The sequence below is a fragment of the Blennius ocellaris genome, assembly GCF_963422515.1.
Source record: "Blennius ocellaris genome assembly, chromosome: 22".
NCBI classification, from domain to species: domain Eukaryota; kingdom Metazoa; phylum Chordata; class Actinopteri; order Blenniiformes; family Blenniidae; genus Blennius; species Blennius ocellaris.
Genome location: NC_137671.1, coordinates 10,847,976 through 10,864,100, shown reverse-complemented (window position 1 = coordinate 10,864,100; position 16,125 = coordinate 10,847,976). Strand labels below are relative to the sequence as shown.

Here is a 16,125-nt window from a genome sequence, read left to right as displayed (position 1 = left end):
ATTCAGATTCTCCGCACATGTGGTTCAGATGTTCTTGGGGTTTGTTCATGTCCACTGTAATGTGTCACCATCCATTATTCATTCAGCTCTTAATTTGACCAGGAGAGCCAGTTTCCTGTGCAGAGGGGGGAACAAAACCCCCCCCCCCCCCCCCCCCCCCCCCAAAGCAGGCACGTTTGATCGGAAGTCCTCAGAGACTGATAGAGATCACGCCGCCTTGCTTGTGAGTCTTTTTGTAACTCATCCCAGGCGTGAAGCGCAGAAAACATGAATGAGGACTGTCCCAGGGTTTTTTTGTTTTGTTTTTTACTCAGGGGACCCGCCGAGACAGATGTGACAGGCTTCTGCAGGGAACTCCAGTTTTCAGATCGGGGGAGGTTTTTGCGCTGCATCTCATTAAAACGGTTTAGGAGAAGACGCTGTAATGTTGTAAACAAAAGCACCGTTTTAGAATGACCACGATTAACATCCTACTGATTGGTTGATTAATCAAATATTACATAGCAGCTCCTTTACCTTTCCACAAAGAATACAACGATATTAAAATGTTTGTTTTTACATTTTTGTAAAGATTCAAAACAAATAATCCTTCATCGCAATAGTAAGTAATCATTGTATTAACAGGCAAATTCACATGCGGCCCCAATATGAGTAAAGTACAATGAAAGCATAACAAATAAATAGATTTTTTTTTTTTTTGGCGCAAATTGATGGAAATAAATTATCTTTTTTCAAAAAACTGAATTGAAAATACTGGAATTGTACCATTTTAAACTATTTTAATGCAGAAAAGTCCTTGATTTGCAGCTTGTATTCTCTTTGAGTTTTGCAAATGACTTAAATTAGTTCTGCTGCAAGATGTAAAACCTTCCTGCTTGTGAAACAGTTGAATACCCGATTTATGAATTAGGTAGGGTAATTTTTTTTTTTTCAAATTGACAAATTTTAAGTGATTGCGTTTTTTGGGGGGCATTAATACACTTTCCAATTTGCAAACCTGCTAGAATCCAGTCTGTAACGGATTATGATTCGCAATTCTTGTTGACAATAACATGTTGGTTTAATTTTCTCTTGGTCCTTTAAGTTGTGTTCATATAAATGTATTTTTTTGTTGTTTCTGTGCCTGTTCGGGGTTATTCGGGGCTCCACAGCCCCAGAAATAAATGCCGACTGTGAGATTTTCTGCACGCAACCTAACCCCCGATCATAAGCTGACGTGAACGCTGTGGCCGGCAGGACTCCCTGCGTCACAAGGAGGACCGCATCGAGGCGCTGGAGGAGGCGCTGAGGGAGAGCGTTCAGATCACGGCGGAGAGGGAGGTGGTGCTCGCCCAGGAGGAGGAGGCGCGCACGCACTCCGAGAAGCAGGTACCGTGTCCCTCCTCCCTCCCGTGTACGCCAGTCCCTGCATGAAAGGAGAATCCCTCAAACCCCCCCCCCCCCTCCCTGAACCTCCCCCCCTTAATCTCAACCCCGATCAGTCAGCTTCCCACACAGACACACCGTCGCTTGAGGAAAACACGGAGGAACATCTTCAGGGCAAACTCTGTCTGACATAACTAAACATTGGTTGAGTCAAAGCGGGGGGGGGGGGGGGGGGGGGTGGGGGGGGGGAGCAGGAGACACATTATGCCCTGATGCCAGCTGAGCTCATTCAAGTGTGTGTGTGTGTGTGTGTGTGTGTGTGTGTGTGTGTGTGTGTGTGTGTGTGTGTGTGTGTGTGTGTGTGTGTGTGTGTGTGTTTGTGCAGTCACTCTTCATTTCCAGGCGAGGTAAATACGTCCCTATTTAAAGAACAGCTTGCATTTTGTCCCTCTTTCAACACACGGACGCCATTTTTTTTTTTCCTTCTTCTTCTTCTTCTTCTTCTTCTTCTTCTTCTTTTTTAAATGGACTGACCGCTCCAGTTTCTAATGGGTTTCATCTATATCGAGAACAGCGGCGACGCTCACAAACTGAGTGAAATGTTTCACTGTGAAAGGTTCAGTCTGGAGGGAAAAGTTTCAACCTCAGACCACTGGGAGCTTGAGTGTGTGTGTGTGTGTGTGTGTGTGTGTGTGTGTGTGTGTGTGTGTGTGTGTGTGTGTGTGTGTGTGTGTGTGTGTGTGTGTGTGTGTGTGTGTGTGTGTGTGTGTGTGTGTGTGTGTGTGTGTGTGTGTGTGTGTGTGTGTTGTGCCCCCACAGTACCAGCGCCTTAACAAGGGCATAGAGATGGGAAATGTTCGGCGGTGTCTGGATGGGTTTTGACAAGTCGGGTGAGGGGGGAAAAAAAAAAAAAAAAAACCTCCAGCGCGGGCTGTCAGGACGAAAACTGCCCTGAGAAAACACGGTGAGCTGTAGCTGTTGGCAAAATGGCCGGACTCCATTGTTATTACTGCCTCTAAATGTTGGACGTCCGCTCCGGCCTTTACTTACCGGGCAAACGAGTACAGACAGGCGGAGCAAACAGATGTTTTTACTCTCGAGGCGTTTCGCTCACACCCTCGGCGGCGGGCGGCGTAAACGAGCGGCTCCAGACCGACAGGCGCAGCGGAGGAAGCGCTCGCCTGTAACGACGGGCCGAACCCACGGAAGACGCCATGATGGACAGACACACAGTAAATAGCTTCTTCCCATGCGCTTTATGCGTTTTTTTTTTTAACAGTCAAAGCCGGTCCCGCCAAACTATGGTCGGATAATGTAACCTTCAAAAGTTATGACATCGTTGAAGTCGCATTTAGGAAAAAAAAAGCAAAAAACTTTGAGAATGGAATGACCGCAGCCAATAATGGAATAATACATAATAAGACGACATATATTTGGAGTAAATTACTTTTTTGTGACATTTTTTTCCATCTATTTATTAAAAATAGAGGCAGTGTGTGGCATAATCGTCCTGTTCGTTTACTGAAGATATACACGAGGGACATTTTTTAACCATAAGGTTAAAGTTTTAGTTGTCGGTTTTACTGTATTATAAAGTAAGAAAATGACTAATAGCGTCATTGCACTGCACAGGTCAGTCAGTCTAATGTAATTTTTGAACAGTAAAATGCAGCACAGGGTAAAAACGAACTGAAAACAGCGATACCCACCTCCCTTACCTTATATATACACATACACGTATTAAAAATAAAAAACTAAAAGCCAAGTAAAAAACTGTAACCATTAAAAAGACAAAGGCTAAATATCACGGCGCATCAAAATAACCAGTACATTCCTACTTATTAGATCGTTGCTCAGAATATCCCTGCCATCGCTAAAGGAAAGAACAAAGGGAGAACAATCCTCAACTTGACGTTGTGAACATCAGCTTGAAGAAACTCGTTTAAAATTCCCGATGTGATGCCGACGCGTTCAAAGACGCCGCGTGCAACAAGGAAACGCGTTCAAACGGATGCGTGCGACAGGTCAGATTTCCCCTTTTGATATCATGATGCAACCGGCGAGAAATAGCGGCGGGGAAAGGCGTCGACGAGGAGTTTGAACAAGCGAGTAGAGAAATGTGTGTGAATGTATGGTGCTGGTGTGAGGAGGGGGAAATAAAAAAAAAAAAAAGAAAGAAAAGAAATCTGTCAACTTATTATTTTTCTCCGACGACATTTAGGAGCAGCTTTACGAACTCGGCTCAGGTGCTTTAAGGATTTACGCCATTTTTTTTTTACACCTTGCCTTTTGTCGTGCTTCAATATTAATACATCATTACCTCACACCTATAAAAAGCTGTTTTTTTTTTTTTTTTACTGTAGGATTTTTTTTTTTCATGAGTCTCACTTTAATAACCAGAGGTGCAAGAATCCGAATTTCACTTTTTGGATGTCGATTCTGGGTGCCAGACTAATTGTCATTAATTGTTGGCGCATAAATCTCACCGTTTCTATAGATAGTCTGTTTCTACGGTCACGAGCCACTTTATTAGGTACAACCGTGCAATTAAATGAACCCCAGCTTTTGCTACGATTTCCATTTTAAAAAATTCCAGTTGATATTGACACAGACATAAATGTGGTGTTTGTATTTCTGGTGGCACTTTGGGTTCAGTCTGAGTTATTAGAATGGAAATCATGACGAGAAACACCTTCCGTCAGGAGAAAGTACACCTTCACAAATGGACGCATACGTACCGGAGTTGGACTAAAACCTCCAATCAATAGGAATCAAATGTTATCTTTGAAGAGCAGCGTCTGATCAAATAGAGAGAAACTTTACTGTCCCTAGTTTTTTGCTGCAATAATGTCAAATGTCCAGTTTGTATCATTGTTGCACCTTTATAATTTACTTACTGGATTGAATTGTCTCATTTTATTATATACAGAAAGCTTATAGATACATTTTGTATACGAAAACTTTCCTAAGCTGTATTATACATCCACTGATGTACAATTTTTCCAATTGTTGTCAATAATCATCATTTTTCTTATTACTTTTCTATTATGATTCAATAATCATTATTTTGTATGTCAGCAGATGTGTTGTAAGTTATGTAAAAAACCTGAAAAAAACACAACATCGTAATTCGTGTTCTGACGGTTGTGTGATTTGGGAAGTTTAGTGAAAAAAAACTAAAGATCCACTTAAGTCTTGACCTCGTTTGCGAGTTTGAATCCCGTGTCGAGGCAGAAAAGGTTAAAATGGTTAAAAGCTGCAGAGGCTGACCCAGTAAAGAGGGAGAAGCCAAACAAACATATCAAAGCCTTTTTGCATTTTTTTTTTTCCTTTTTAGATTTCTTTCCTTTGCGTGGAGGTAATTTAACAACTTTCACTGCATCCTTTGTTCCTCAGTTCAACGTCTTCTCAATTTATATCTCCAGAAATTCTTTTCCTCGCCCCAAAGAAACTGACAAAACTGAAACTTCGAGCGCTTTGCGTTGCAGAGGACCGACACATTAGGAGTATTCTCCTCGAGGCGCGATCGGAATTGAATTTCTTCGCAGCATTCGGAGAGCGTCTCTCTCTCCCCCCCATTAAAACGTCCCCGGGTAAAGGAGGAAGGCGTGCGGTGGACGGGCGGCGATGGCGGCCAAACACTCGGCGCGGTCCTCTTTCCCAACATCAACAACATTAAGTCGCCCTTTGCGGTACTCTCAGACAGGGTAGTACTACGCACGACGGCAGACCACATACATACAGCTACGTTTCTACACACACACACACACACACACACACACACACACACACACACACACACATGGCAGAAACAAGCGCTAACTGCTATTCAAACAGGGCGCCAACGCTGGACAACATGGCATTCAGCGGGAGCCAGATGGACGCCGCTTTGGGGGTTTTTAAAAAATAAATTTAAATTTCAGACTGGGAAACGCGTCTCAGAGTCCACAAGTAAAATTGTAAATAAATATTTTGGGAGCTTCTTTTTTTATACCCGTGTCACTGCAATTAACCTTTCACATAATGATTTATAAAATGATGACAGAGGGAGACAATTTGCCCGTTGCTCAATGACGCCGGGCCCGTTCAAAGGCGCACACAGTGCTTATTATAGTGCTGGCATACACACACACACACATATATGCAATGTAACCCACATTTATATACACTCATTGACTCTATGAAAGCAAACTCCAAACACTCTTCTTTTATATGCAGCTATATGCTGACAAGATGTGTGCTTGTCTTGTGTGTTTGTGTCGGTTGAACACATTTAAAGTAGGGGGGGAAAGAAAAAAAAAAGTGACATGAAAATATACGAAACCTTTTCTGCCAGACATGAGTCACGAATGTGTGTGATCTGCGAAGAAAGATGTGTGTGTGTGTGTGTGTGTGTGTGCGTGTGTGACAGCAGAGGTATGAGTCAACGCTATGACACACGCCGCCCGTCTCTTCAGACACCAAACTAAAGACAGACGCCATCTTCCGCAGCTTTTGGGTCTTTTATTAGTCCTTCCGCAGCTTTTGGGTCTTTTATTAGTCGCACGCATTTTTTAATTCTTGAACTCGCTGCACCTTCTTCTTCTTCTTCTCCTCCTCCTCTTTTCTTCCTTTCATCCGCTTTTTTTTTTTTTTTGCCCTCAAACTAAAAGTTGAGAAGACGCCCACGCACAAACGCGCACATTTTAGACAACTGAAGGGGTTGTGGTCCTCCTCCTCTCCCCTCCATCCCTCCATCCCTCCATCCCTCCATCCCTCCATCCCCCAGCCTTCTGTCACTACTCCGAGCCAAAAGAGCATCTCTTTCCTCTTCCTCTCCTCCTGATTCTCTCTGAACGCTCCCGGTTTGCATTTCTCCTCCGTCTTTTTTTCATTTATCTCTTTCCCAAAAATGTCCCCTCCCTTGTTCTTTTCACTCTTTCCCACCGTGTGACTTTGCATTATGTAAAATCACTGCATTATATGAAAATTAACACCAATTATTACTCACATTTGATAACAATCTGTGGCATTTTCTAATAACTTGTTAAATATTGCAGTAGTTCCTTTATTATTATAAATTTTTTTATAAATAAAATTGGAATTTATTACATTATGTAACCATCCAGAAAGAAAGTCTTCATGCATAAAACTCAATATACAAGATGATAATTTCCATTTAATTTATTCCAGCATAAATAAAACCACATTAACTCAGCTGAACAACTAAACACACAATTCAGGAATGTGTAATTTCATAGTCATGCAAAATTTTACTAATTTATTCTCAGCGACGCTGTTCAAGTAACATCCAAACCTAAACAATCTAATCTGATTAGATTTTTATAATGTGCAAAAAAGAAAAAAGAGATGCACACTGACCTTGTGGTTATTTTAAATCTACAAGCGATGCATCATGGGAGGGTTCAGTCAGTTTAAAGGCACAGTGAAAAAGTCGGGTTACAGTAATGCGGGAAATCAAGTGCAGACAAAACAAGAAATATTTCTAATTTGTTAAAACACCATAGATATCATATGTAGTCCTAAATGCACACAATTCTAGTTTTTTTATGTGAAAATACTTCTTAGTGGAATTGAAAAGAAAATCAGATCAAGGGTGAATTTACCAGGGTTCATTAATTAATTATGAAAATTACAATAAAATCGTAAAAAACAAAAAAAAACATTTAATGTGATTCACTTTAATCTGACATGTTAAATGTTTAAAAAAAGCAAAAAAACTAAAGATTTCATAAGAATCACCCAAATACAGAAAAGTAAATTCTTTAAAATTCGTATTCTTTCAGTGATTCGATGTTTAAACAGCAACACGTGTCACATTATAGTGAACAACAACAACAACAACATGTATGAACATTTAGACTGTTAATCTTTTGTAATATTTGCTGCAATGTGTCACAGTTTGGTATAAAATGAGAGAAGAACCTTCACATCCGGCTGTTTATTGCCAATTACAGGTTTTAATAAATTCATTACATCATCTACATAATGTGGTTTTACACACCTGTGTTGCTTTCCTTTTTGTGCCTTTCTCCTCTCCTTTCTCTCCTCCTCCTCCTCCTCCTCCTCCTCCCTCACTGTGATCATTCCCTCCGCTCACATTGCTCTCTCTCTCTCTCTCTCTCTCTCTCTCACTTTTCCTCTGTTATTTTGTATGCAGCTCTCTCACATTCCAATGCATGAGTTCACCACAACTGGATTTAGGTGGTCGAAGGTAACAAACTATCATCGCATAAATCACTCAACTTCATCTGTACGTGTGCGTGTGTCTTCATTTTGCCTTTTTTTCCCCCCATTTTATTTACTGTTTTTCTTTCAGTGCACAATAAAAAATTATTGTCTTTTGGTTTTAAGTTACTTATAAATTGCACTTTTCGACACTGATCTGTTATTGGAGGATATTCTGCGACCTGAATTTTTTTTTTATACTATTTTTAGCTTGAAAATTGAGAAATCAAAACATATTGTCCTCCAATATCATGAGTGCAAAGCAGTCATTCTAAATGTGACTCACCAGATGAGATAGTTTCTTATAATCTCGTTTGCAGGAGCTTTGTTCATGTTTATTTATTATAAAATGTTTTTTTCCCCCCCTCTGAATTTCAAATGAATCACATGCATTGTGCTAAAAATAACAACAGCGTTTGTCTTTTTATAGGCAATGTAAAGTGTAAATATCATATATTGTCTGTCCCTTTTTCTACATGTTGCATGGCGTCTGTACTGTGGTACCCGGTGCTGTGAAACACAAACCTGATCGCCTCTGTCAAGAGAGCAGGGGAATATTACGACAGCAAATAGAACTTAAAAAAACAATAGGAACGGTCATCGAGAGTTAAAAGGTTATAGATTTAGATTTAGCCAATATGAAATCAAATAAATACCGTCCACTTTTCCATCCCCAGTTTTCTCATTCGATATGTTTCATTTCATCGTCTCTGAATAGTTCTTCTATCAAGGTCCAGCACTTGTGGCCGATTTTTTTTTATTCCAATTTGGACACGAGGCAAACAATTATTCAGTAAATATCTCATGGAGACAAAGATAAAGCTGTTTGTACACGTTGTGCTTTGGTGTTTAACCAACCAGGCAACTTTATCTGAATAAATCATTTTAAATGAGTTCAAGCCGCTTCTATTATTATGCTGGAGTCACTTTAGTTTGAGTCACATCGAACATATTCCGCTTCTTTCTGAGCTAATATTAGTCCCCGAATATAATAGTAATAATAGCGATAATCAAACCACCCCACATTTTTCTAGACCTAGTTCCAGGAAACAGAAAGTGCGTCTTATTTTTGGAGCACTTCAGTACAGGAGTGATTATTTTCATATTAGTAACGTGAAACGTCTGATTATCGCAAGAATGCCAAATGTTACCAATTGAGCTCCAACCCGCCAGTTTAATATTGTCAATACTTTTAACAAGAGGTTATTGTTCGGGGTTTTTGCTCGGACAAGGAAATGATCGCTTTTACATGCTGCGACTTGAGACAAACTCAAACACGATGATCTTCGTCGAGGCGAAACTTTATCAAGGTAGATTCTGATTCAAACCCGTCGTTCCTTTCTTGTTGCCCCCGTCGTTTTCTCTCGCCTCGTTTTCCTTTTCGTTCCTTGTAGTTTGAGTTTGTGGGAATCTAAATTTGAAATGGATCCAATGTCCATTAATGCAACCGCAACAGAGGAGAACTTTATGAGTGTACATTTTTTATTTGTAAAAGACCCTGGAGGATGTGGGAAATGAGAATAATCACTACAGTCTAATAGTGGTAGAGTAGCGCCATGTCAAATAAAACCCCCGAGGATTATTATCTGGATGTGAAAGGCCAAAGTAAATATTAATCATGACACACATTTTTCAATGCAGTTTTTTTTTGTTTTTTTTTAAGAAGTTGAGTTTACACATGTGAATTCAAACTAAACTGTCAGAATAAAAGCCCTGCTTCAGATTAACCAAAATAGCATTAAAAACAAGAATAGTGTTTGGATTTTGCATTTAATAGCCTTTATAAGTATAAATTGAATGAATTTTGACTTGTTGTTGATACTTTTTAGAGTTATGAATGAAACAGACACACACACAGTTATTATGATGACCAATGTCATAATCTTCAGTTTGTATCGTAGTTTTAGGCCTCAAACTGAATTGATCTGTAGAAATGAAATCCAATAAATTGATTGAATACTGATAATTATGTTCCAATAGAAACAGTCACAAGCTGTTATTTCCAATCTGAGTTTGGATTAAATACTATTGATGTGTTTAAGTGAGGATTTCTATGATTTGACAGATTTTCTTGACATAGCGTGTTTGTTGTTGCTCTCAATAATGTTTACAACATATAACACGACTAAAACACACATTTGACATAAAAGAGTTGAAAGAAAATCAACATTCTTACCAATTTTTTATTCTAAATTTGATGGTAATTTCCATATTTTGGTAGAAATATCCAATAAGTATTTTATGACCAAAAAAAATGCTAATCAATATGAAATTGTACTTTTTTTATTGGTTCTTTTTAACTATTTACTTCTGTTCAATGTGAGATTTAATGATTAAACGTCTGATTTATACCTGGGAAAGTCCAGTTTCTGAAATAGTTCGTTAGTTTGGTTTTTATCAAAACCTGTAAATATTTTCGAGCGAGCTGCATCAGTATACACTGTGCAGTGCTTTTCATTAGTTTTTAATCAAGACGTAGTCAGAGATTCAGTATTATCTTTTGTCAAAGTGGTTAAATGTGATCTTTAATTTAGTCCGCGCTGACGCCTGGTGTTCAGACTGTGAGACTTTGTGGGGAAAAAAAGGGAATTCGATATTGAGGAAATACTGATTTCAGTTGTGTTGAAAACCGGTTTATTTGAGGAATGCAGGACAAACAGATCTGATGTGAGACAAAACACGAGAAAAAAAGTGTTGTCATTAAATTCCTGCCATTTATTCATTCATTCATTCATTCAGCCCAGTCATCCTCATCCCTCGCTCAGCTTTTACTTTATTCTGCCAATGGTGCACTTTTTCTCACTTTATTTTTCTAACCCCCCCCCCTTCTTATTTTCTCACTCTTTTCTTTCTAATTCAACACTTCATGAAGAACCGGCATAATATAACTCATAGAGAGAGAAGACAAAAGTGCACATGTGTGCGGTGGCCGGCTCTCTTTCTCGCCATGAGGGCTGAACGCTGACCTCGCACACATTAATCTGACATGCTGATATACGCCCAGCGAGGCGGAGGGACACAGATAAAATATCTATTAGCTCCGCGAGAGGGGGGAAAGAGAAACAAGTGAGAGAGAGAGAGAGAGAGAGAGGAGAAGAGCAACAAAAAGGAGAAAGAAAATGACACTTTTGATGTTCCGCGGTGGAGCGTCTCGTGTCAAAACAAAGATGTTATTAAAGGATGTGGAGGCAGAGAGAAGCGACTCCCGCAGATGTAAAAGCAGATATTTGCAGGACAGCAAAGACAATAGTGCTCACAAAATGTCCAACTGTGTGTGTGTGTGTGTGTGTGTGTGTGTGTGTGTGTGTGTGTGTGTGTGTGTGTGTGTGTGTGTTCTGCACACGTCAGGTGGAGGACCTGCTGGTCGCCATGGAGAAGGTGAGGCAGGAACTGGAGGTGATGAAAGCCAAGCTGTCGTCGACTCAGCTCTCGCTGGCCGAGAAGGAAGGTCACCTGACCGCCCTGCGCGCCGAGAGGCGGAAACACCTGGAGGAGGTCCTGGAGATGAAGTAAGACCAGAGAACAGTCGTCGCCGTTGAGAAAACGTTTTTCTCTCTGCCGCGACGTATCGGAGGCCTTATTATTCACCTCACTGCACATTCATTGGAATCTTGAATCACGGGGGGCTCTTGACAGTATTAGAGACTAAAAATGGATTCATCCTAAAGTCTTTGTTGTGGTTGATTCACGATTCATTTCAGAAAACCTCCATGTTTTCCTGACAAATGTCTTTCCTCAATTTGTTCTTCTGCATTTCATTATTTGAAGAGTTTCTCTATTGTGCTAATATCTATCTTATAAATATCTATCCATGCCACTTTCTGGCAAACTGCCCAACTATTTATCCAGCAAGTCAGCAAACTTACTTTAGTGACACTGTGTTTCCAGTAAATTAATACATTCAGGGTTCTTTTAACTCTTTAACATCAAAGGAGAAAACAGTTGGGGAAATTATTTCTCAAACCAAAGTAAAACTCATCAAAATATACTCTTTGTCCTGACTCTTTAAAACAAACAAGCTGCAGACCAGATTCTTTACATTTAACCTGGACTTCTGAAAGGAAAGATACTTAAAATCAGGACTTACATTCTTTTTAAGAAAGGTAAACTCTTTCCAACATTTTAAATCATCACTGGATTTATTTTCAAACCTGATCGGGGCTTTTCAAACCAACACTGGGTTTGTTAACGTAAACGTACTTTTCTATTAAAGCCAAATTATTCTATTATTATTATTATACATAGTTCAATGAAACCCCTATTTTTAATGTAGTTTTTTGTTAGAATCAGTCGATATCGCAGAAGTTAATGATAAATTATCCAACAAAAGTCTGTCGTTCTTCCCTTTAATCAGATAATTGAGTAATCGTGGCATTCCTATTCATTTTCACTGCTATCGCTGCATTGGGAGGTTTGAGAAAGATAACTTGTGTTAACGATTGATGGATATTAATGGACAGGAAGCAGGTTTAAACCCCGCCGCCGTTGAGCAACTTCACCACACTTGAATCCTCTGATGTACGACACGTTGGATGAAGTCGCCTGCCAAAAAGAGTTGTGGGATTTTTTTTTTTTTTTTTTTTTTAAATGATGGATACTATGAAGTCTTACCAAATGGCCCCCAGATGATACCCGTCTCTATTTTCAGGGATTATGTAAGAAGCCTGGATTCAGTTTTAATATTTCCTCACTTCTGGTGGGGGGAAAAAACACGAGGTTTTCAGCTCTTGTTTTGAAAGATTTTGCTACTAATTGACTCTTGCTTTCCTCTCTCTTATTTTTAATCTGCCGAGCATTTACAATGTGAAGTACCTCATAAATTTTGGAAAACGCAGAACTTCAACACCGAATTAGCCGGCCCGTGTTATCTTAATATCCCCGCTAGTTTCTCGTGTTCCGTCGGGTTTTTTCTGGAAGGTGGCGACTGCTCTCATTGACATGATCTTCGCCCGCCACCTCATTGACTCTCTCCTCTGAGTCCCTGCTCTCGCTCTCTTCTTTTATCTCCTCCCTCCTTCCCTCCGCGCTCTCAAAGCCATCCGAGTTAAGTGCTACGCTAATGCAATAACCATGTCCCACCGTCCGGCTCCTCTTGTGATTGATTACATTTACAGACGCCCGCACACACGCAGACGTTGCATTGTAGCCCGTTGTGCGCGGTAATGCAACTTTAATAGGCGGGTCCGCATTTTTTAAGTGCGGCTAAAGAGGAGTCCAGCGGTCCGACGACTCCGCGTGCTTCTCTGCTCTTTTACGTCCTCGCCGAGGCCTCGCGGCGGAGCCCGGTTTAATGGGACGAGGCTTTGGGTTGAAATGGAAGCCAGGCAGAATGTCCATGTTGGCGTGTCCTGCCTCTTTAAATGCACCGTGGGACCGGCGTTTATTGGGGCATCGTGGGAAATGAGAGCATGGCCGGTGATTTAGTTTTCCTGCAACCCCCTGTCCGTAAAGACTTCGAGCAGCGTTCCGTTGCTTTTGTTTTTGAATAGAAAGGTGTGTGTGTGTGTGTGTGTGTGTGTGTGTGTGTGTGTGTGTGTGTGTGTGTGTGTGTGTGTGTGTGTGTGTGTGTGTGTGTGCGCGTCCCTTCACAGTCCAGGTGAGCGAAGTTATTGGCCATTTTATCGGTGCTGTAACGACCCGTGTGATTGTCACAGGCATCAGCACCTCAGAAAGCCTGGCCTTGTTTTTTTTTTTTATGTGTGTGTGTGTGTGTGTGTGTGTGTGTGTGTGTGTGTGTGTGTGTGTGTGTGTGTGTGTGTGTGTGTGTGTGTGTGTGAGTGTGTGTGTGTGTGTGTGTGTGTGTGTGGGGGGGTTGATTGATTTATCCATGCACGCCGCCGTTTGTTTTATGTATAAACCAGCTCCTCGATGAATATTTATGTTTCAGGCACAAATGTGAATAGACACATACGTGACGTCTCATGTGAGGTGGGCACCCGTACACACACACACACACACACACACACACACACACACACACACACACGTACATGCACGCACACACACACACACGCACACACACACTATTAGATTCAACAGTCTCTGGTGAGCTGTTAAATCCATGTTATCATTGAATTTGTGCGAATTGAACTCCGTGTCTGTAGATCTAGTCGCTCGCAAAAAGTCTCCATGCCTCTTGAACTTTCCCCCATGTTTGTCACATTACAACCACTAATGTATTTTACTGTGATTTTTATGTGATCGACCAACACAAATGACATATGCTTGCTGAAAAATACAGGAAAATGCAGGAGTATTCTTCTTTTGAATCAACTGTCTTCTTCAGTCAAACAGTAAAACATGCATGGATCTATGTGTTGCTGTATTTGGATTGAAACGGGTTTAAAACATCCAGTGATGAAATCATTATAGGTTCTCACATATTTAAAAACTAACCGGCATTACTCTTGTTTCAGACCAGAGAAAAGTCCTGATTCCTTCATTCTACTGAGACCTTGTCATATGTACTTGTCACATTTACCACTTATTATTGTTTTGGTCTGAATAAGAATACATTCTTTTGCACTGGAGGCTCGACTCCTCAAATTGTTGATTGAGCATATTTCTTGTGTCGTGACAAAACTATTTGCGCATGTTTTTGTTGCTTTATACAGACTTTAACCAAAACCTAGTTCTCGCTGTTGTGAGTTATCTCCCATCGCCAGCGCCGCGGCGGCCAAGCCTCGCTCTCTTGTCAGTCCCATCGACTTCATTTCGCGTTTCTTCGTTTCACGTTTGTTGGCTGACATTTTTTATTTTGTCCTGTTTTCAGTTTCGTACCCAGTTGTTTATCTGATTAAAAAAAAGCCTCTTTTTCTTTTTGCGAAACGCTTCCAAGTCTTCCTCGAATCGCCTGCAGGGGCCATGCAGGAATATACCGCTGTTTGACAACTCGCTGAAGGAGAAAAAGAAAAAAAAAAACCCCACTCTACTTTCAAGCTTTCAACCCTTTGCGTAGCACGTCGTACATCTCCGACTGTCATAATTTGGGATGTTGCGTGTCTGAGTCTTAGCTCCCTCAGACGGAGATGTCTCAGGTAGCCGTTCGCCGTCCGGCTGCTGAGTTATGCTCGGGACGCCAACGCTCATATTTCGCACGAGACATTCGGGTTTGGTCAGCAAAATAACGTCACTTGTCTCCGACTTTCCCTCCACGTGTAAAACACGAGCTGTTTAAGGTGGCCGAGTCCCGCGTATATATCTCCGCGTGCATGAAACTGCCTCTGCGCACACAAGCTGTAGTAACTCCCGGGGGGGCGGGGGGGGCTTGACGTCTGACTCGCTGCCCAGTTTTACATCGGCGTGAGGTTTAATGTTGCCGTAACACGTGATGTACGACGTTTCGGAAGGGTTTCTTGGACAGACGCGGAATCTCCTGACACACTTGAACACACATTCACTCCCATGTAGGAATATGTAACGCAATAATACACGTCGAAGGAGGAGAGATACTGACAGACGGCCTGGGTTTGTCCTGTTTCCTCCCTCTCCTCCACACACACACACATTATTCTATCTTCACGAGGCGAGTCACTCACATGTTACCAGACTAAACGTCCTCTCAATGCAAAAAAATGTGCTCGTAAATAATTTCCACCTGATTCGGTTCACATAAGCAGCTTGTATACGTCCTCCACACTTCAGGTCAGCGCTGACCTTTAGACCTTGATACATTTTGTTTTGGGTTTTTGTTTTTTTTTAAAGTGTGTATGTGCATACTAATACATAGGAAGAACCGGACACGGATGCATACATGTGCCCCGCAGGGCTTCGACGTGCAACTTATTTTCTTTGCGAGTTACATTAAATATGCACGTGCACAATTCTCCTCCCGGCTCCATGATATGGTCCAGTGCACGTATGTTGTCATGTGTTTGTACAGTTTGAAGTTGTGTGTGTGTGTGCGTGTCACGGCCAGCTGGAGGAATGTGCTGACAGTGTGTGTATAGCAGCAGGGTGTCAGGTCTGAAATCCCAATCTGGATGAATTAAAGCCTCTTTTTCTTTTTTTCTTTTTTTTTCACTCTCCGCTGTTCTGCTTTGCTGACGTTCAACACGCACTCCTGCTTTCTCTCTGTCTCTTCTCTTCTATCTTCATGCCTGTTACTTTTCAAGACGCAAGCATTCAAAGTCAGTATCGAACAAGATTTTTTTTTTACTTTCAAACTGTGAGGGAAGTGGAGAAATGAACCATAGTTGACTGGTCAGAGCATCGAACTGCACTTTTCAAGGTCAATCCCTTGAGCGTGAAACTTTTATTTTGTTGTGCGTTTCCAAATCTCACATATTAAAACAGAAAATAAAATCTGAAATCAGAAGTTCCTAATCCTACAGGTTGTGATAGTGAGATTGTAACCTGAAGTTTGCTGGTTTGAATCTCACCCTTGAGCACCTCAAGGGCTCCTAATCCCCGTTTTAGAAAGGGCATCAAGTAAACCCAATAGGAAGTGAGCAGCCGGAACACATCATTACCTCCAGCAGACATGAGTAACTGGCAACCAGCACGCACAGTCCACATCCCCACACTTATCCC

General features: G+C 41.2%; 1 protein-coding gene across 4 annotated transcripts in view; it reads left to right on the top strand.

The window, feature by feature from the left end:
- The window catches only part of LOC308146221 (ELKS/Rab6-interacting/CAST family member 1-like), a 127,192-nt gene that overhangs the window by 62,589 nt on the left and 48,478 nt on the right, over positions 1 to 16,125 (top strand). For all 4 annotated transcript variants that reach the window (XM_080517933.1, XM_080517932.1, XM_080517931.1 and 1 more), the window contains 2 exons: positions 1,237 to 1,368; positions 10,942 to 11,102. In XM_080517933.1, coding sequence (XP_080374059.1) covers positions 1,237 to 1,368; positions 10,942 to 11,102 — 293 coding nt within the window. The remainder of the gene's footprint in view (positions 1 to 1,236; positions 1,369 to 10,941; positions 11,103 to 16,125) is intronic.